Here is a 21,531-nt window from a genome sequence, read left to right as displayed (position 1 = left end):
ATTGTGAGGGGAACTAAAATTTATCATTGTTAGCATATTACTTTCATATAAATTCTGAAAACTAACAAAACAAGTGCTAACGCTTCAAATCAAGAAAGTCCAATAAATCTAATCCAACATCTCTTAGTGTCCGCGCATAAACTAACACATAATATTTTAAAAATCATACATCATGCATTAACTCTGAAAGGCATTTGACACACATATTGTACCGGAGATGCATCTCCGTTTATTTTTCGGAGATATATCTCTGTAACCTTTTAGAATATTGCATGTTATGTTTTGTTTATGTTTATTCAGATGAATATTTATAAATGTTATATACCATGTTATATGATGAGATTTAAACCATACAATTGATATGCAAAAAATGACGTATATAAATCCAGATGGTCCAAAAATGTCATATATAAATAAATTCGAAATACACGATAAAGTAGCATGAGGTGAAAATAAAATACAATCCATAATAAATCCAAAGTACAACTACTATATACTAGTACACTATTGTGTATGTTGGACTACATCTCCTCTGCCTCCTCTGACTCCTCTGACTCATCGGGCTCTTCGACCTTCAATAACCCTTGTCCTCCGGCGTTGTCTCTGATACATCAGTGCCCCCGGTGTCTCTGTCATGATGACATCTAGAACCTGCCTCACATCAGATTCATCATGGAAGATACCATTGTCAATGTTTGCCTACGCAATTTCCATTATACGACGACATATAGACAAAACATCCTCAACATGATCTAATTGTGCATGATTCTCCTCTAGTACCTCCTGGTGAGATGGCCTCGGCAAATATCCTTGAGCATCCTGCACCATATACAAATGTGACACCTTAAAGAACCACCTGATACTTCGTGCCTCCTTTGGTACCAGATGACTCTTATAATCATCAAACATGACGTTAATCAATTTACGTGTAAAATCAGGAGGAGTAGAGACAACAGAGTGTCAGGGAATGGTCTGAGTGTAGTCGAACAGACGCATCATGCGCTTGGGAAGATGAGAAACAGTGATCTGCAAGCCAACCATCTCGAGTATAGCATTATATCGTCAAATAGTCGTGTCTCACGGTGATCGACATAGTTGTTAAAGTGCATGTCCTCGGAAACCAAACGGTCAAGATACAATCTAAACAATTATATCTCATGGTTCCCTCTGAGCGGGGAAAATGCAGTAGCACACGACAAATCCTCAGTGTAAGTTGGTACACCCGCCTAGGCGAAGATGGGCAGGAAGTGCTGGAGGATCCAAGCCTGAAAAGTTTGGAACATAAGAATCATCAGTAATGGCGTTGCAAAGATGAAATAAAAATGACACATAAACATTAAAAGACCAATAAGTATTACCGCCAGTAGTGTAATGCTGCCTATGACCTACTTTGTCTTCCACCTACAACCTTCTGATAACTTTAAGTACAAGTAGACCAAACAAACGACCCCTAAGTTGTACTCATGGATCCGCTCAAAATCCTCAAAGTACCGCATTTAGACGATATCTATATAAATGAAACTCTTGTCCACAAAAATCATAGTGCCAACCAAATATAACATGTATGCTCTCATTGCATACGCTATATGGAGCCCTACCTACTTGTCATCACATATGAAGCACAAACACCTCTAGGCATAGGCGTGTCACAGTGTTTGACACTTGTATGACACCTAGTACGACATGTGTTAGAAATGTTAGACAAGTGTTACAAAAAGTCAAACAAGTGTCTTCAAAAAAATGGTTTTTTTATATGCTTCGACACTTGTTAAATCGATGTCCGACACCCATTTGACACTCATTCAACACAGGTCACAAAATTCAGACAAGTTTTTCAAAAAGATATATTTTTTTTCTTTTTGCTTCATCACACCTTATATATTTTTTGGCCAAATCTCGTATACTTCTAATATGGTTAAACATGTTTTGAAACGATGATATCAATGGTGAATTAAAATTATAAATTTTGATTATAATATTTTTAATGATAGATGGATAAATTAAACTCAAATATTATCATATACATAGCGGTGTCAGTGTTCCATATTTTTATTTTATCGATGTCGAAGTGTCTATGTCTGTGTCGTGTCCGTGTCGGAGTCTATGCTTCATAGGTAATCATATCTAGCATGCTCTGCTCTCTAGAGCTCATATGTATATACTTTTTTTTCCAGGAATTCAAATCGAGCATGATCCCCTCTGGTTTTCTCAATCTCCTTCAATGTAGTATATGGGTCAACTCCCAGATAGTCTACCATCATCTCGAGTGCCTCGTCTTTGCTAATCCTCCCATGATCTAGAAGTTTTCCCCTTATCGGAAGATGCAGCAAACACGATACATCGTTGAGTGTAATAAACATCTCACCCAACGGGAGATGAAGTGACGAGGTATCGGTGTGCCATCTCTCCACGAATGCATTAAGCATCCCGTAGTTGACCGCTCATGCACAAGTCCCTCATCCCAGATACGGACAAAGCTGCATAAAACCACTCCTCATTCAGTTGAGGCAAGCCAGTAATCTTTCGCCTCTGGTTAATAAATTTCAGCGGATCACGATCCTGCAGAAAATAAAAATCAACGTCAGAAATTTGTAATATATTAATAAAGGTAAATTACAATAAACGTAAATTAAAAAGAATGAATCAAACTAATGCTACCTCTTTGTCCAAGATATGTCTAACAGAATGGTCTGGGTACAAAGGCAGTAGTGACAACTCTACATAGCCTTCTTCAAATGGCTTTGGCTCAACATTCTCACCATCCGAAGGTGGCACTGGCACAACAGCAGGAGCAGACACTGACTCAGAAGCATCATTCGTCGGAGGTGGCACTGATGCCTCCGGTACCACCGGTAACTCGGGTACCTCTGGCGTCTGAATAAGTGAAACCTGGCGCCAACGTGAGGATGGAGGGAGCGATGCACCAGTAAGTGAAACATGTCTCATACGGGAAGAAGAAGATGGAGAAACATGAGGAGAAGCACGAGTCCTAGAAGTAGATATCTCTACATGACCAGAGTGAACATGAGCCTCCAAAATCTGACTCTACTCCCACCGCACTGATGCATGTTGTGCAATCCTCCTGTGCCTTATTTTATCGTGCCTATCAACCATAATGCCTGTAAGTTAAAGTAAACCAGACAATTAATGCAAGCAAGCAACACTACAAACAAGAAAGAAAAAAAAATAAAACAGACTGCTAAATTTCAGAGATGCGTCTCTTGTTACTGGAAACCTTAAATGTTGAACAATTCCGAAGATACATCTCCCAAATTTTCTGCAACACCTCAGGTGCGTCAATGACGGCAATGCAAACATGCAAACACAAAAAATAATAGTTTGATAATCATTTTCAGCCAACAAACATGTTATACACTATGTTTGAACTATCATTCATACAATCTCTACTCATTTCTTACCTTAATCATCAATTTCTACTCATTTACACAAAAACTCAAAAACTTTTCATAACATCAAAAAACTTACAAATTTAGATTTACCTCACACTTTGATGTGTCTGATGCACTTGTTGTTGTTTGAAGAACCTGTGAGCTTGGTTGTTTGATTTGGGAGTTGGTTGATGAAAAACACTTTGATAGAATTTGAGCAAACTTTGTGTTTTTTTTAAATGAGGAAGGAAAAGAGTTCTAGCGTGATTTAAGCTCCAATACCTTCCGAAGATACATATCCAAAATAAGTTTGAAGATTCATCTTCGAAATATTTTAACGTTGAGTCAGAATTGGGTGCATCGGGAGATGAATCTCCGAAATCGGATGACATTATATTATTTTCACGTGGTGTCTAAGTAATATATAAAGTACATTAAAAAATTCTCTTTATTTTTATAATTTCAGGCCTTCTTAATTTTTTTGACTTTAAAAGTTAGACTCCGACCTCCTAAATTGTACTCCCACCGTCTCACAAGGAATAATCTATTTGAAATAAATAAGTATCTTAAAATGAATGATCTATTTTAATTTTCAAAATACTTTTTTCAAATTCTACTCTAAAATTAATATTAGTTTCATCATTCTCAATACTTTTTAAAAAATATCATTCTCTTTTATTATTTCTTTTTCTTAATCTGTGTAATTTGATCCATTGAATTACTCATTGTGGATGGAGGGTGTGGGATAGAGCGAGTATTGTCAGCTCTAGTTACGAGTCATTGTAATGGTCAAGAGGTATGAATAATTCTTGGCTATGAGACGTTGGCGTAGTTGCATAAAATACTTCAATTGACTATGTCATTGGTCATTGGCCCATTGTGTGGAAAATTTATGTCTTCAAAGTCAAGTGATTATCTTCTGTTCAAGAGTAAAATTTGTGTCAATTCTATTATATCTTCATACTAAAATGAGGGAGAAATTCAATGGACTCTGCAAAAAATCTTCTCTACCTTGTCATAACCCAAAATCATAGATATAATAATTTGCAGCTAAACCGTTTGATCATATTCCTTTTCATATTCTCTTTTTGCTCTTGTTCTACTGATACCATATCTATTCACAAACCCATTACAGATGGTGGTGACCTCCTCGTTTCTAAATCTAAAACCTTTGCTCTTGGATTCTTCACTCCCGGAAAATCCACTTCTCGCTATGTTGGAATTTGGTACTACAATTTGCCAAATCAAACTGTTGTTTGGGTTGCCAATAGAGATACTCCAATCAACGACACTTCTGGAATCCTATCAATCGACCCGAGTGGAAATCTAGTACTCCACCACAATCTCAGCACCATTCCAATTTGGTCTACCGATGTTTCATTAACACAATCACTAACAAATAACACCAGTATTGTTATAGCTCAACTATCAGATTTAGCAAATCTTGTTCTAAAGCTAAACAACACCAAAACTGTCATCTGGGAAAGCTTTGATCATCCAACAGACACCATGCTTTCATATCAAAGGGTTGGTTTTGATAGAAAATCTAATCAAAGCTGGTTCCTTCAATCCTGGACGACAGATGATGACCCTGGAAAAGGTGCATATACTTTAAAATTCAGCACCAATGGTAAACCTCAGTTGTTTATATACAATCGGAACAATCCTTGGTGGCGCGGTGGCCCTTGGAATGGAGAACTATTAGCAGGTGTACCAAATCTGAAACGAGATATGGCCCTTTTTAACGTTACTTTGGTTGAAGATGACAACTATTTAGCACTCACATATAACATGCTTGATGAGTCTGTCATTACTAGGATAGTGCTTGAGAAATCTGGTTTCCTTCAATCATTCACGTGGGACAGTCAAAAGAGTCAATGGAGCCGATACTTGTATGAACCAACAAACCAATGTGATAACTACAAAACATGTGGATCAAATAGTAATTGCAACCCTTTGAACTATGACAACTTTAAGTGTACATGTTTACTTGGTTTTGAACCCAAATTTCCACGTGATTGGTATGACACTAGAGACGGGTCAGGAGGTTGTGTGAGGAAGAAAGGCGTATCTGTTTGTGGGAATGGAGAAGGGTTTGTCAAAGTTGTAAGCTTGAAGGTTCCTGATACATCTGTGGCAGTTGCTAAAGGTGGTTTAAGTTTGGAAGAATGTGAGAAAGAATGCTTGAGAAACTGCTCTTGTACGGCCTATGCAGCCGTTGATGTGAGAAATGGTGGAAGTGGGTGTTTGGCATGGTATGGGGATTTAATGGACATTCAGAAACTCAGTGATCAAGGCCAAGATTTGTTTTTACGGGTCGATAAAGTTGAACTAGGTAAGATATTTCCTCCCACTGTGGTTTTCTTCATAGATTTTACACCGCTTAGGTGTAGTTAGAACTAATTTAGACTCATTTCTTCTTATCAGCAAATTACTACACAAAAAGCAAAGGTACCCTTAATAAAAAGAGGATGGCTGCAATTCTTGTAGCTTCTATTGTTGCAATTGTTCTCCTCCTCTCCTGTGTATATTGCAGGTGGAAGAAAAAAAGAAAGGGTATGTGATTTATTTTAAAGCATGATGTCATTTGTTCATTATACTTTACTATTATTTTCAATTTGTGTTACAAAAAAGTGTCTTACTATTCTTGTTTATGTTCAAGTATGACATGGACTGTGTGTGTTATATGATATATCAATGTTTTCTTCAGGTAAAGGCAAAATGAATTTTATTGATATGACAAATTTCTTACTAGCATAAGTCATCACATGTCCTGCTACTCCTACCTAAATAATGTATGTTGTGTCCCTAATTCACCTAAATCTTTCCATAACATAAGCCACATCTACCTTTTCCATATATTAGAGTACCGGGTTAATTTTTGCTGACACGGGCCACCTTCACCTATGTTTTACAGACATCAACCATTGTTGTCCATTAACAAAATTAACCATATTTTTGCCTTGCAATGATTGTATGGTTACCACCTTGAGAATCACCTCAAGACCAATTCACCACAATTTCACTTCAACAAAATCAGCACTAATGACCACAAAAAAATGGTCCCCAGCAGCCCCAAGTGATAGGTATATAACCATATAATCTCCCAATACTATTGTCAGCTTCAATTCCACCTCCCAGTCTCATGTTTCTGCTGACAAGATATCCTATGATTCATTATGGCAGAAGAAGTTTTCTCCCTATATACCATTTTTATAACTCATACACATCACCACCAACTCAATCTTCATTCAAACTGAGTTTATCACTAAAGGGGACTGATTTATACCAAATTATTTTGTCAAAGTATTAGCATTTCTAACCAAGTTTTGGAGAGTTTCTCAATCGTCTCCTAGATGCTCAAATACGTTAAAATACACTACTGGAAGCATGTATCCGGAAACCTCCCGTTTACGCGGTAGATTGAGAAAACTGCCATTATTTTGTCATTTGGATATATTGTGTGCGCCAATCCAGGCTGAAGTATTTTAATAGCCGATCTAACCAAGTTGTGATTAAGTTTTATTAGTCTATCAATGTTAAACAAACAATATCTCCACATTTCCATAGCAATTACTAATAATGTCTATGTTTGTTTAAATAATAGGAATGTTATTCTTATTATTGAGCATTACATGTGCATCCATTGTCAAATGTATAATCTAAGTTTTTTTCTTTGAGAACAAAGAAGAAACATACTCTGCAAAATGTGCAAGTTGATTGAAACCTTATCTTATGTTATTTGTAACTTCAGATGAAATGATGCGGCATCTAAGCCAGGATTTCTCTGGAGAAGAGAATGATGCTCAAAGCAACACACATCCAAATCTACCGTTTTTCAATTTTAAAACGATTATGAAAGCTACTGGAAATTGTGGTCATGAGAATAAACTTGGACAAGGTGGATTTGGCTCTGTCTATAAGGTATGTGAAACTCTATATTAAGCTACTGATGCAAGAAAACACAACATCCTTCACTTCTTTATATTCATTTCAATCACATAATAGAAAAATGACGGGAAAATAGTGAAATGGGATTTAACTGATAAATGTTTCAGGGTTGCCTGGTTAATGGACAAGAGATAGCAGTGAAAAGATTATCCAAAAATTCAGGTCAAGGAAAAGGAGAGTTTAAAAATGAAGTTACACTTTTAGTTAAACTCCAACACAGAAATCTAGTGAGATTGCTCGGCTGTTGCTTTGAAAAAGAAGAAAGGATGCTAGTTTATGAATACCTACCAAACAAAAGCCTAGACTTCTTTATATTCGGTATGCCCCTCTCTCTAATTCACTCATTGTCTCTCTAGCTTGAATAAACTGAATTGGGGAGAGAAATCGGCACATTACTCGCAGGGATGTTGCTAAAATAAATGGGTTAATGGTAATCAATTATAATGTTTAGATGCCTAAACACGAGACGAGATTGAAAATTTTACATATATTCCTAAAACTCCATGTTAAGCACAAGATGATTGGTTACAGCATATTATCTCATCTTCTCTACTTGTCAGTTTCCTAAACTTCTATATTTTCATTGTTAAGTGGAAATAATGACTTCCTAATATTTAACTAGAGTTTTATTTTCCATTTCCAGTCTATATTTTGATAAACTCCTATAAATTTAAACTCAATATGCTGTTGATTTTCCCAATATGTTCAATCTCTAAAAACTTCAATTGTTCAACTCAGATCTAAACCAAAGGTTGTCATTGGATTGGAGTAAGCGTTTAGAAATTATTTGTGGGATTGCTCGAGGTGTGTTATATCTTCATCAAGATTCAAGGCTGAAAATAATTCATAGAGATCTAAAAGCCAGCAACATTCTCCTTGATGCTGCAATGAATCCCAAAATCTCAGATTTTGGTATGGCTAGAATATTTGGAGAAGATGAAATGCAAGCAAGAACAAAAAGATTGGTTGGAACATAGTATGTGTCGTACGCTTTTAATCATTAGTATTATAGAGATGGATCTGTATTTAACATGATGGTCTAACTATTTTGTATAACTGTAGTGGATATATGGCACCAGAATATGCAATGGAAGGACTATATTCAACAAAATCTGATGTCTTCAGTTATGGGGTCTTACTACTAGAAATTATTGCTGGACAAAGAAACTCACATTATGAAAAAGAAAGATCCTCCCCAAATTTAGTTGGACATGTAAGTTATAAAAATAAATAAAAAAGGTAGCCCTAAAGTTGGCCAACTCTTTAATGATATATGATGTATTTATTTAAAGACTGTATTATGCATTTGTAGGTGTGGACACTATGGACGGAAGGAAAAGCCTTGGATATAGTTGATCCAACACTAAACCAGTCTTATCCTCCTGATGTAGTTCTGAAATGCATTCAAATTGGACTCTTGTGTGTGCAAGAAAATGCCGTGAATAGACCATCAATGTTAGAAGTTGTTTTCATGCTATCCAATGAAACACCTCTTTGCCAACCTCAAAAACCAGCATTCTTATTCGATGGCAGCCAAGACTGGCAAGAGTCATCAACTTCAGGAGGAGGGTCTTCAATAAATGAAGTAACAGAAACTACTATCAGTGCTCGCTAAGAGCTGGTTTAATCAAATATTTGATATTTGCTTCATAATTTCCTATTAGAATTGAGTTTGTAGACATTTCTAGAGGCTCTTGAGAACTTACCAAGGTATATCAAACGTGCTTACTGATTTCGGAATTGACAATCTTTCAGATTTTGAAGTTCACAACCTTACCATGTTTGAGTATTGATGTTGTAAGCATGACTGGTTCTATAATGGTCTTGCTGGTTTCTTTATCAATTTTTGCTTCGAGTGCTTAGGAAATGGTGTTAGGTTTGGTGACATATTGAAGTGTTTTGTTTCAAGGCTTCTAATAATATAATTTGTTATATTAACTAATGATCCTTATTGTAATTTGATTAATAGTATATATTTGGAAATTTCTTAATGAATCTTATATATTATTTAGACACCACGTGAAAATATTTAAATGCTTTCAGATTTCGGAGATATATTTTCGGACACATCCAATTCTGAACTAACGTTAAAATATCCCTGAAATGCATCTTCAAACTTATTTCGGAGATGCATCTCCGGAATGTATTGGAGTTTAAATCACGCCAAAACCCTTCTCCTTCCTTATTTCTGAAAAAACTTAAAACCTCTTCAAACTCTCTCAATTATTTTCATCGCCAAGTTCGAAATCAAACAACCAAACTCAAAGGATCTTCAATCAATATCAGAAACATCATCCAACACTGAAGCAAAGTGACAAATTGTAAACTTTTGATGTTTTGATAAGTTTTTTGAGTTTTTGTGTAAATGAGTAGGAAATGCAAGAATGTTAGTTTATACGTGCTGTAAAACACGTTTGTTTGTTGAAAATCAAGATCAAACCGTTTATTTGAGGTTTGCATTTCTGCATTGCCTCCATTGATGAACTGAAGAGTTGCAGAAAATTCCGGAGATGCATCTCCATAATTTTTCAACATTTGGATTCATATTACTCGGAGATGCATCTCGAGATTTTTCAACGTTTGGATTCATATTTTTCGGAGATGCATCTTCGTAAATTAGCAGTTTTTTTTTCTTCTTGTTTGTAGTGTTGCTTGCTTGCACTAATTGTCTGGTTTACTTTAACTTACAACCATTATGGCTGATAGACACGATAGACTGAGGCACGGAAGGATTGCACATAATGCATCAGTGCGGCAGGAGAAGAGTCAGGTTTTAGAGGCTCTTGTTCACTCTGGTCATGCAGCGACATCTACTTCTAGGGCGCATGCTTCTCCATCTTCTTCTTCCCGTAGGAGACGGGTTTCACCTACCAACACATCACTCTCTCCATCCTCCCGCAGGCGTCAGGTTTCACCTATTTAGACGTCAGAGGTACCCGAGTCACAAGTGGTACCTGAGGCACCAGTGCCACCTCCGACGCATGATGCTTCTGAGCCAGTGCCACCTCCTACTACTAATGCTGTTGAGTCAGTGCCACATCCGGATGGTGATGCTGTTGAGCATGCTGAGTCAGAGCTATTTGGAGAAGGTCCTGTAGAGTTGTCATTACTGCCTCTGTATCCAAACCATACTGCCAAACATATCTAGGACTGAGAGGTAGCATTAGTGGGATTCATTTATTTTAATTTATGTTTATTAATATATTACAAGTTTCTGACATTGATTTTTATTTTCTGAAGGACCGTGATCCGCTGAAGTTTATTAACCACAGGGAGAAGATTACTGGCTTGCCTCAGCCGAATGAGGAGTGGTGTCAGGTAGCTTTGCTCTTATCTATGATGAAGGACTTGTGCATGACGGATCGCGGTCAAGAAGGTGTTATGGGCAAGGTGTTACATCATTCGCCTCCCATGTTACCCCTTATAGGCCTTTCACAAATATACCAATACATATTTCCTCAAGCATGAAGGCTTGGAAAGAGAGAAATTAATTTAGTCTTGTTTTCATTCGTTGGAATCGTTCAGATGGATCCTTAAGTGGAGCAACTCAGGCAAGGCTTATGATGAGTCCATTAGGCACAATTTTAATTGAGTCCCTTATGCGAGACTTTAATTGAGTTTTTAGACGAAACTTTAGGTGAGTCCCTTAAGCGGGACTTTAATTTAGTCCCTCAGAGAGACTTTAGGCGAGTCTCTCAGACGAGACTTTAGTTGAGGGGTCTATACGGGAGATGTCTCATAGAAAAATCATTTATATTTCCCCTAGGGCGGCAATGATCTTTTTCAATATATTCCATCATTCTTATTTCCCTTTAAGGGTGGTAAGGATCTTTCAGTGGAAGTCTAATATTCACATTGTCTTTTTAAGGCGGCAAGGATCTTTCTGTGGAAGTCCGACATTTATATTTATATTTCCCTTTTAGGGCGGCAAGAATCTTCATGTAGAAGTCCATCATTTATAGGTTTTTCAAAAAGATTCATACACCGGCAGACAACTAGTTTTTTTAGCAAACAATTAACTATAGTAGCATCTTAGATTAACTGAGTTCCAAGTTCTGGGAATGAGTCGTCTATCTAACTCCTCAAGCTTGTAGGCTTTGTGAGGCAGCTTTTGGTATATGTGATACGGCCCTTCCCAGTTGGGTTGTATTCACCAAAGGAAAGATCTCGTTTGGGATTTCCCTTACTTTCTCGTTGTCCCAGAGCCCGAGAATCGATCTCCCCGGCACCCCGATTGAAGTGCCTCCCTCCTTTTTGTTGATGGCCATTAGCTCGGCGATCTTTCCCATCATCGTCCCTTTGGAGATATTTCTTGATCTTGGAATACCACCAATGATGGAAGCGATATACTGGTGCTTCCTTTTATGTCCTTCTTCTTCTTCATTGCTTGTATCCTTTCCTTTGACCATAGCAACAACTTGAACAGTTTTCTTTGGGGATTGTTTCCTCTGGGGTACATTTCTTTTTTGGTGAGCCTTCTTGGCCTCTTTTGTATCTCTAATGTACTCAACCAGTCTCCCCCTTTTGATCAGTCCTTCTATTGTATTTTTCAGGTTGATGCAATCATTCGTGTTATGGACGTGTCTTTTATGGAAATGACAGTGTTATGGACGTGACTTTTCAGGCAGAAGTTGCGAGTTCAGTTGTTGTACTAAGTTGCAGACATTGTTCAACGGATCATTCCCTGCACTCTGAGGTTAGCTTGCAATAATTGAAGGCCAAGAAGCACTTCTTGTGCGGGAATCGAAAGTGGTTGTGAAGGTATGTGTGAAGGCTCGCCTTCGTGATATTGTTGCATTGATCTGAGGAACGGAAAAAGGTTGAAATGTTCCCTGGCCTACTCTAGGTTGAACATGATCTTATTGTGAAGGATTGGACGAAGATGCTATCAAGACTGAATCGTCCACTAGTGGATGAAGAAGAATTGGATCTTTGGCAGCTTTAATAATAACTTGCCATTGAACGGTGGAACAAGTGGTCTTGGATGCCACCATAGTTGATGGATTTGAGAAAGGATCTGACAAAGAGGAAGTTGTGATTCAAGAAGAGTGACCAAGAAACAGAAGTTTGAACTTCTAACGTTGAAGATTGGAACGTCTAGCGGAGGAAATCTGAAATTCTAATAGAGAAGATCAGAAAGTGGAAATGTGCGGGAATCGAATTTCGATTCCACAGACAGTGCCAATGTTCCATAGTGGAACAAGAATTGATTAGTGAAAAAAGAAGCAGATCTTGTTGTGGTGGAATTGAGATTCTGATTCGGTGGAGAGGGGGTTGACGTGCAAGGTTAGCACTCTAACATCCAAGTCAATAAGAGTGAAAAAATGATTATGTGAGAATGAATTTGAATACCTAAGAAATGGTTTGTCTTTCCTGTTAAATAGGAGAAATAGTTAATATTAAGACATGTGGTTGAGCTTAACTCAACCCTACAAAACCGGTTGGTAGAGTGAGGACTGTCCCCACTTATAAACACATGTTTAGACCATATATTATCCGATGTGGGACTCTTAACACCCCCTCATGCTCAGGACTAGACAACTGGAGCGTGGAAATAAATGGTGGGTGGTCCACCTGATCTTAAACGAGGCTCTTGATACCATGTTAAGACATGTGGTTGAGTCTAACTCAACCCTAAAAAACCGATTGATAGAGTGAGGACTACTCCCACTTATAAACACATGTTTAGACCATATATTATCCGATGTGAGACTCTTAACAGTTAACAACAAAAAACGTGGAGTGAGGCGTGGATTACGATCAGCCGTCAGATTGATATGGACGGTCAACGAATCTCTAGTGGGTGAAATTATCTGCTTTCAAGAAAGAATGAGTATACCTGTTCTACGCGCTTTATTACCTTTGTCGCCTCATTGGGTCTTGCAAATGATTCAGAATAATTTATATTCAAACTAAATTGTAAATAGTATAATTTAATTATAAAATCGTATTAATTTAAAATATAATAATTATAATTTTTAAAATATTTTTATCCTATTTTAAATTATTTCATATTGTTTTCAGTTATTTAAACAATATAATATTATTTATATGATAATATTTATAATTTATGTAACAAAATAATAAAAAAAAAGCAATGGTGGACTGGAAGGGTTTTAATTTATTTATTTTGTCTTTTCCGCCTTTTAGGTGAAGGGTAGAGAGCATTATATATTTTTGCTTTAAAAATTGTGTATTTGAGGACTTTTTTCTAAAGTAGGGTATATTGGGTATTTTTTCTAAAATTGGGGCACTACAACAAAATTTCCATAAAATATATAAAGATTTTGACAAAGGTTTTTCATCTGTAAAGTTAAATATGTATTCTTGGCTAGTTGCGTGTATGAAAAGCATCCTTTATTATATCATTTAAAGGAGAAAACACCTCATCTAGTATGAATGAGTCAATTTTTGTTGAATTATTTCAATGAGGAATACTATGTTTACACAAAATTCAACGTCAATGCCCAACACTGTACTATACTTTTTGATAGGTTTGTAAATAAAAGGTTGTTGTATCTGCAGCCATTACAAGGCAGAAAAAATATTGAAAAAATACAAATTACTATGTGGTGTTATGTTTTTTTGTGTTTCTGTGACATTCCTCTTCTCTATTTCAATTTTCTCCTCATAAAATGCAAAAAGAGTACGTAAAAGGAACTCAATGGACTTTGCTAAATATCTTAGCTACCTTCTCAAACCCCAAAATCATAGACTCAAGGAACTCAATGGACTGCTGCTTAACTATTTGATTATATTCCTTTTCATATTCTCTTTTTCCTCTTGTTCTACTGATACCATATCTACTGACAAGCCTATAAGAGATGGTGAGCTTCTTGTTTCTAAATCTAAAACATTTGCTCTTGGATTCTTCACTCCCGGAAAGTCCACCTCTCGCTATGTTGGAATTTGGTACTACAATTTGCCAATCCAAACTGTTGTTTGGGTTGCAAATAGAGATACTCCAATCAACGACACTTCTGGAATCCTATCAATCGACCCGACTGGAAATCTAGTACTCCACCACAACCTCAGCACCATTCCCATTTGGGCTACCGATGTTTCATTACCACATTCACAGAGAAATAGCACCAACGTTGTAGCTCAACTATCGGATATAGCAAACTTTGTTCTGATGTTAAACAACACCAAAACTGTCATCTGGGAAAGCTTTGATCATCCAACAGACACTATGCTTCCATATCTAAAGGTTGGTTTTGATAGAAAATCTAATCAAAGCTGGTTCCTTCAATCATGGAAGACAGGTGATGACCCTGGAAAAGGTGCATTCACAGTGAAATTCAGCACCATTGGTACACCTCAGTTTTTTATGTACAACCATGATCTTCCTTGGTGGCGCGGTGGACCCTTGAACGGAGCACTATTAGCAGGTATACCTAATGCGAAACGAGCTAGGACCATTTATAATGTTTCTTTTGTTGGAGATGACAACTCTGTAGCAATTTCATTTAACATGATAGATAAGTCTGCCCTTACTAGAACAATTGTTCAACAGTCTGGTTTCATTCAAACACTCACATGGGACAATCAAAAGAGTCAATGGAACCAGTTCTATATAGAACCGACAAACCAATGCGATAACTATGGAACATGTGGATCAAACAGTAATTGTGACCCTTTGAACTTTGAGGATTTTAAGTGTTCTTGTTTACCCGGGTTTGAACCCAAATTTCAACATGATTGGTATGAGAATGGAGATGGGTCAGGAGGGTGTGTAAGGAAGAAAGGTGCATCTGTTTGTGGGAATGGAGAAGGGTTTGTCAAAGTTGTAAGTTTGAAAGTTCCTGATACATCTGTGGCATTTGACAAAGGTGGTTTGAATTTGGAAGAATGTGAGAAAGAATGCTTGAGAAACTGCTCTTGTGCTGCCTATGCAGCTGCTAATGTGAAGAATGGTGGAAGTGGGTGTGTGGCATGGCATGGGGATTTAATGGACATTCAAAAACTAAGTGATCAAGGCCAAGATTTGTTCGTACGTGTCGATAAAGTTGAACTAGGTAAGATATTCTCTCTAACTGTGTTTTTCTTTATAAATTTGATACCACTTCATTGTAGGTTGAACTTCTTTTGACTTGTTTCTTCTTATCAGCAACTTACTATAAGAAAAGCAAAGGACTCTTTGATAAAAAGAGGCCGTTGGCTGCAATTATGATAGCTTCTATTGTTGCAATCATCCTCCTCCTCTCCTGTGTGTATTTCATGAGAAAGAAAAAAAGAAATGGTGTGTGATTTACTTTTGATGATGATATCCCCTATTCTTTATATTTCATTATTATTTGCAATCTGTCTTACAAAAAGTTTTCTATTAGTTTCTCTGATTTCAGCTATTATATGGAATGTGTGCTATATGGTATATCAATGTTTTCATGCATCATAAATCTTAAGCATTAGCATCAGATGTCCTTCTATTCCTACCTAAATAGTATATCTTGTCACCAGATCATCCAATCTTTGCCATAAGCAGCGTCTACCTAGTGCATATAATACTGTACTAAGTTACTTTTTTGCTAACACGTGCTGCATTCCCCTATAGGAAAACTAATAGGAAAACCAACACTAGTAACCACAAAAAATAGTTTGACATGGACAGAACCACGCCATCTCCCAATACTATTGTCAGCTCAATTCCAGCTCTCAGTTTCATGTTCCTGCTGACACAAGATCCTTTGATTCCTTATGACAGAAGCAGCTTTCTTTTTATATGCCACTAATACACACCAGCACCAATTCAATCTGAGACGTGCTTTGGGATTCAAACACCATTGCCAAGTTTGATAATTAAAACCTTTAGTTTTCATTTTCAACCATTTCCACGCTGTTATCTTTATTTCCTTCCCTAGACTTTCAATCGATATTTCCTTAAGATAAAACGGCGCACTGTTTCACTTCTTCCAAATCACACGCAAGCCAACATATCCTTACATGCCTTGCAACCACCTAACCTAACAATCCAGCAAACTAATCTAGTTGTATGCCCATATTATAGTGTAGTGTAAAATGAATGTCTAAGTTCCTAACTACTGAATATTGTCTACCAAACGCTACAGAAGATCGAGCATTCCAAAAAACAATGCCAAATTATTTTCATTTGGATATATTGTTCCAATCCAGACTGAACTATTCTGTTAGCAGTTCTAACCAAGTTTTGATGAAGTATGGTCTCTCAGTGTTATACAAACAATATCTCCAAATTTCCTTAGCAACTCATAATAATGTCTATGTTTTGATTGAATATTATTATTCTTATTATTACAATTACTGTTATTGAGATCATTACAAGTGCAACAATAGCTAAATTTATAATCTGATAATTTTTAGAGGCAAGAAAAACATACTCTTCAAACTGTGTAAATTGATTGAAATCTTACCTCATGTCATTTGAAACTTCAGAAAAAATGATGCGGCAATTAAACCAAGATTCCTCTGGAGAAGAGAATGGTGCTCCACATCCAAATCTACCATTTTTCAACTTTAAGACAATAATGACAGCTACAAGAAATTGTGGTCATGAGAATAAGCTTGGACAAGGTGGATTTGGCTCAGTCTATAAGGTAACTAAAACTCTACACTAAGCTACTGATACAAGAAGTGAGAACATCCTTCACCTCTTTATATTCACATAATAGAAAAATGATGCAAAAATAATGAAATGGGATTTAACTGATAAATATTTTCAGGGTTGCTTGGTTAATGGACAAGAGATAGCAGTGAAAAGATTATCCAAAGATTCAGGTCAAGGCAAAGAAGAATTTAAAAATGAAGTTACACTTTTAGTTAAACTCCAACACAGAAATCTAGTGAGATTGCTAGGTTGTTGCTTTGAAAAAGAAGAAAGGATGCTAGTTTACGAATACCTACCCAACAAAAGCCTAGACTTCTTTATATTCGGTATGCTCCTCTCTCTAATTTACCATTGTCTCTCTCTCTCTAGCCTGAATGAACTTGTATTTAGACAAGCATAAAGCATAGTGAGTTGTGACTGAATTGGGGAGAGAAATTGGCACATTACTCGTAGGACTGTCGCTAAAATAAATGGGTTAATAGTAATTCACTATAATGTTTAGATGCCAAAACATGGGACAAGATTGAAACTTTTACATACATTCCATAACTCCATGTCAGGCACAAGATGATTGGTTCAGCAGATTATCTAATCTTCTCTACTCGTCAGCTTCCCGATATTTAACTAAAATTGTATTATCCCTTTCCTTTCTATATTTTGATAAACTCTTAGGAATTTAAGCTCAATGTGATATTGATTATCCTAATATGTTCAATCTCTGAAAACATCAATTCTTCAACTCAGATCTAAACCAAAGGTCGTCATTGGATTGGGGTAAGCGTTTTGAAATCATTTGTGGGATTGCTCGGGGTGTTTTATATCTTCATCAAGATTCAAGGCTGAAAATAATTCATAGAGATCTAAAGGCTAGCAATGTTCTCCTTGATGCTGCAATGAATCCCAAAATATCAGATTTTGGTATGGCTAGAATATTTGGAGAAGATGAAATCCAAGCAAGAACAAAAAGATTGGTTGGAACATAGTATGTGTCATACCCTTATAAACATTAGTATTATAGAGATGAACATGACGGTCTAACTATTTTGTAAAATTGCAGTGGATATATGGCACCAGAATATGCAATGGAAGGACTATATTCAACAAAATCTGATGTCTTCAGTTATGGGGTCTTGCTACTAGAAATTATTGCTGGACAAAGAAACTCGCATTGTGAAAAAGAAAGATCCTCCCCAAATTTAATTGGACATGTATGTTATATAAATAAAAATAGGTAACCTTAAAATTGACCAACAATTTAGTGATGTATGATGTATTTATTTAATGATTGTGTTGTGCATTTGTAGGTGTGGACACTATGCACAGAGGGAAGAGCTTTGGATATAGTTGATCCAACATTAAACGGGTTTTATCCCTCTGCTATAGTTCTAAGATGCATTAAAATTGGACTCTTGTGTGTGCAAGAAAATGCCATGAATAGACCATCCATGTTGGAAGTTGTTTTCATGCTATCCAATGAAACACCTCTCATCTCACCTCAAAAACCAGCATTTTTTTTCAATGGCAAGCAAGATTTGCAAGAGTCTTCAACATCAGGAGGAGGTTCCTCAATAAATGAATTAACAGAAACTACCATCAGCGCTCGTTAAAAGCTACATTAATGAAATAAGTAATATTTTGTTCATACTTTTCCATTAGAATTGTGTTCGTAGACATTTCTAGAGGTTCTTTAGAAACAGGTATGTTTAGTCAATTTGTGATATTGTAAAATGAATACTTGAGTAAGAGTCTCTTTGAATAAGCTTTTCACGTGGCTTTATGGGTCTGAATAGTTATCGTAAGGTGAAGACTGATTCCACTCCCCGATCGAATAGAATATTTTGTTATAATTAGTCAAATGTTACACATTGATATATATATATATATATATATATATATATATATATATATATATATATATATATATATATATATATATATATATATATATATATATATATATATATATATATATATATATATATATATTCTCAGATCAATGAGAAGAACACGATTTCCATTATCTTACATGGTATCAATCATAACATGTTTCTTCTCCCTCATTTCAGTCCGGTGCCGCATGCTTCTTCTCCCTCCTTGAAGTCTGTCGCCGCAACAGGACTACCGTCCTCTGTATCACTGCCGCCGAACACGAGAATCACCTTATTCTCTTGCCTTCCGCCTCTGTTCGCGCCGCCGCCGTCGCACACCACCGTGCACAAGGACTCACTCGATTTCGATCTCTGTTCTACGATCGACACCTCTGTATCACACCACAACCGCACCTTCTCTCCTCCGCAAATCAGCCGCTATTGTTTGCGTGTTTGTCTTTTGTACGTGTTTTCACAAGTGGTTCTGTTCTGTACGTGTTTTCACCTATCTCTACTGTTTGTGTGTTTTCAATGTTCCACCTGCAGCCATGTCTGATTCAAACCATTCAGAACACAGTGATGCCGATACCCACAAATCCGCCGATACTGGTGATTCAGGTCAGCCCAAGAACACCACGTTTCGAGGTTCCAAATCGGAGTTTCATCTCGCTCTTGCCGACTCCAATATTAGGAACCACGTTCCTATTTTTCTTGAGATGGAAAAAGATCAATATGGTACCTGGGCCGAGCTTTTCCGCATCCATGCTTGCTCACATCGAGTCATCACATCGTTCCATCTATCGGAAAAGAGCCACCAGTCGTTACCGACGTCAACCATGAACAATGGTCCACTCTTGATGCCACCGTTCTTCAGTGGATTTATTCCACTATTTCTACCGATTTGCTGACCACTATTCTGGAGCCCAACTCCACTGCAATGGAAGCATGGAATCGCTTGGAAGATATTTTTCAGGACAACCAAAATGCTCGAGCTGTCACTCTTGAGCAAGAGTTTTCTAACACTCGTATGGAGGATTTTCCCAATGTCTCTGCTTACTGTTGAGAAATGTCGGCTCCTCTGTCAACAATCATCGTCTGGTCCTTCAGCTGATCTCTGGTCTCCCAGAAGCTTACCGCAGTGTTGCTACTTTGATTCGCCAGAGGAACACTCTTCCGGCATTCTATCAGGCTTGTTCCATGTTCACTTTGGAAGAAGCCGATATGGCTAAGATGGCAAGCACAGGCTCTCATGCTGCTATGCACACCACTCAGCCGAAACCTACTGAAGACACCTCTCAGCGTCAACTGTCGCCCCGGCAACCGTTCTCGCTCCCGTGGCAACCAGGGTCGCGGAGGGGGACGTGGTAACCGCAGTGCACCTCAGTCTGGAGCTCCCAGCCTCCGTCACCTTGGTCCGCTCCTCCTTGGCAACAGCAGTACCCAACCTGGCAACCATGGGGTTGGACTCCACCACCATGAACTATGCCACCATGTCCGTATCCCACCTCTCAGTGGACACGCCCTGCCGGTCCTCCTAAGCAGTCAGGCATTCTAGGACAGCGTCCTCAGGTGTATGCAACCTCTACCTCATCTCAGATATTGACAACGTCTTATTTTCCAATAAGTAATTCAAATCAGAAAGTCATTGTTGGCAGTGGCCATGGAATTCCAATTCACGGCACCAGACGCACACAAAACCAACCACTTCACCTTAACCATGTCCTACATGCCCCGAAAATTATTAAAAATTTAATTTCTGTGAGACGACTCACCACTGACAACAATGTTTCTATTTCCTTTGACCCTTTTGGTTTTACTGTCTCTGACTCTCAGACGGGGATCACCCTTCTCAGATGTGTCAGTCGTGGAGATCTTTATCCAGTTACTACTCCTCCCAGTTTTGTCGGTCTCACATCCGGTCTTTGGCATAGTCGTCTTGGTCATCCTGGCGTGACTGTTTTGAATTCCCTTCGCAAAAATAAGTTCATATGTTGTGAACCTTTTAATTCTTCTGTCGTTTGTGACTATTGTGTTTTAGGCAAACAGGTTAAATTGCCATTTTTTTATTCTCAAACTACGACTTTGATGCCTTTTGACATTTTACATAGTGATTTATGGACGTCTCCAATTTTAAGTTCTGCTGGTCATAAATATTATGTCTTATTCTTAGATGATTTTACAAACTTCTTGTGGACTTTTCCTATTAGCAGAAAATCTCATGTGTTTGAAACGTTCAAGTCACTTACTCAACTCATTCAAACTCAATTTTTGCAAAAAGTCAAAATATTCCAATGTGACAATGACAGTGAATATAACAATGAACTTTTAAAAAAAATATTGCACTGATCATGGTCTAGTTTTTAGTTTCTCTTGTCCCCACACATCCTCACAAAATGGGAGAGCGGAACGCAAAATAAGAACCATTAATAATATGATACGCACTATGCTAGCTCATTCTTCTGTTCCCCCTCGTTTTGGCATCATGCTCTCCACATGGCAACTTACCTGTTAAATATTATTCCCTGTAAAACACTTCGTAATCAGTCACCAACACAACTCATGTATCATCGTGATCCCACCTACACACATCTCAGAGTCTTTAGTTGTCTATGTTATCCATTATTCCCGTCATCTACCATTCATAAGTTACAACCCCGATCTACTCCATGTGTCTTCTTGGGTTATCCGCCGAATCATAGAGGTTACAAGTGTTTTGATTTGTCTAATAGAAAATTAATAA

General features: G+C 37.3%; 3 protein-coding genes across 5 annotated transcripts in view; 2 read left to right on the top strand and 1 right to left on the bottom strand.

Annotated features, from left to right (window-relative positions):
• LOC127105181 (G-type lectin S-receptor-like serine/threonine-protein kinase RKS1) overlaps positions 1–9,282 on the top strand; it is a 42,776-nt gene extending 33,494 nt beyond the window's left edge. Inside the window, exons 2-8 of one of the 2 annotated variants that reach the window (XM_051042343.1) lie at positions 4,990–5,724; positions 5,817–5,945; positions 7,144–7,313; positions 7,448–7,658; positions 8,079–8,316; positions 8,403–8,553; positions 8,653–9,282. In XM_051042343.1, the coding sequence (XP_050898300.1) occupies positions 4,990–5,724; positions 5,817–5,945; positions 7,144–7,313; positions 7,448–7,658; positions 8,079–8,316; positions 8,403–8,553; positions 8,653–8,955 (1,937 nt within the window). In that variant the 3' untranslated portion in view covers positions 8,956–9,282. Of the gene's footprint in view, positions 1–4,152; positions 5,725–5,816; positions 5,946–7,143; positions 7,314–7,447; positions 7,659–8,078; positions 8,317–8,402; positions 8,554–8,652 lie in introns of those variants that run through there. The other variant, XM_051042345.1, reaches the window with a different exon arrangement.
• Positions 1,941–3,099, bottom strand: LOC127105186 (uncharacterized). The gene is made up of 2 exons (XM_051042351.1): positions 2,659–3,099; positions 1,941–2,559 (listed from the first exon to the last, which is right to left on the bottom strand). Exons 1-2 carry the CDS (start codon positions 2,944–2,946, stop codon positions 2,419–2,421), a joined length of 429 nt encoding a protein of 142 aa, XP_050898308.1. The 5' UTR covers positions 2,947–3,099; the 3' UTR covers positions 1,941–2,418.
• A 4,184-nt stretch (positions 9,283–13,466) lies between the features above and the next one.
• LOC127105184 (G-type lectin S-receptor-like serine/threonine-protein kinase At1g11410) lies at positions 13,467–18,773 on the top strand. Of its 2 annotated transcripts, XM_051042348.1 has the most exons (7): positions 13,467–15,358; positions 15,451–15,582; positions 16,752–16,912; positions 17,039–17,249; positions 17,668–17,905; positions 17,981–18,131; positions 18,228–18,773. In XM_051042348.1, exons 1-7 carry the CDS (start codon positions 14,005–14,007, stop codon positions 18,528–18,530), a joined length of 2,550 nt encoding a protein of 849 aa, XP_050898305.1. In that variant the 5' UTR covers positions 13,467–14,004; the 3' UTR covers positions 18,531–18,773. The 2 variants fall into 2 exon arrangements, with proteins under 2 accessions (XP_050898305.1, XP_050898306.1); XM_051042349.1 differs by lacking the exon at positions 15,451–15,582.
• The last annotated feature ends 2,758 nt before the right edge of the window (positions 18,774–21,531 follow it).

This window comes from Lathyrus oleraceus, chromosome 7 (genome assembly GCF_024323335.1).
Source record: "Lathyrus oleraceus cultivar Zhongwan6 chromosome 7, CAAS_Psat_ZW6_1.0, whole genome shotgun sequence".
Taxonomy (NCBI): Eukaryota; Viridiplantae; Streptophyta; class Magnoliopsida; order Fabales; family Fabaceae; genus Lathyrus; species Lathyrus oleraceus.
The sequence above is the reverse complement of the archived record's forward strand: the minus strand, read 5'-3'. Positions and strand labels throughout refer to the sequence as shown.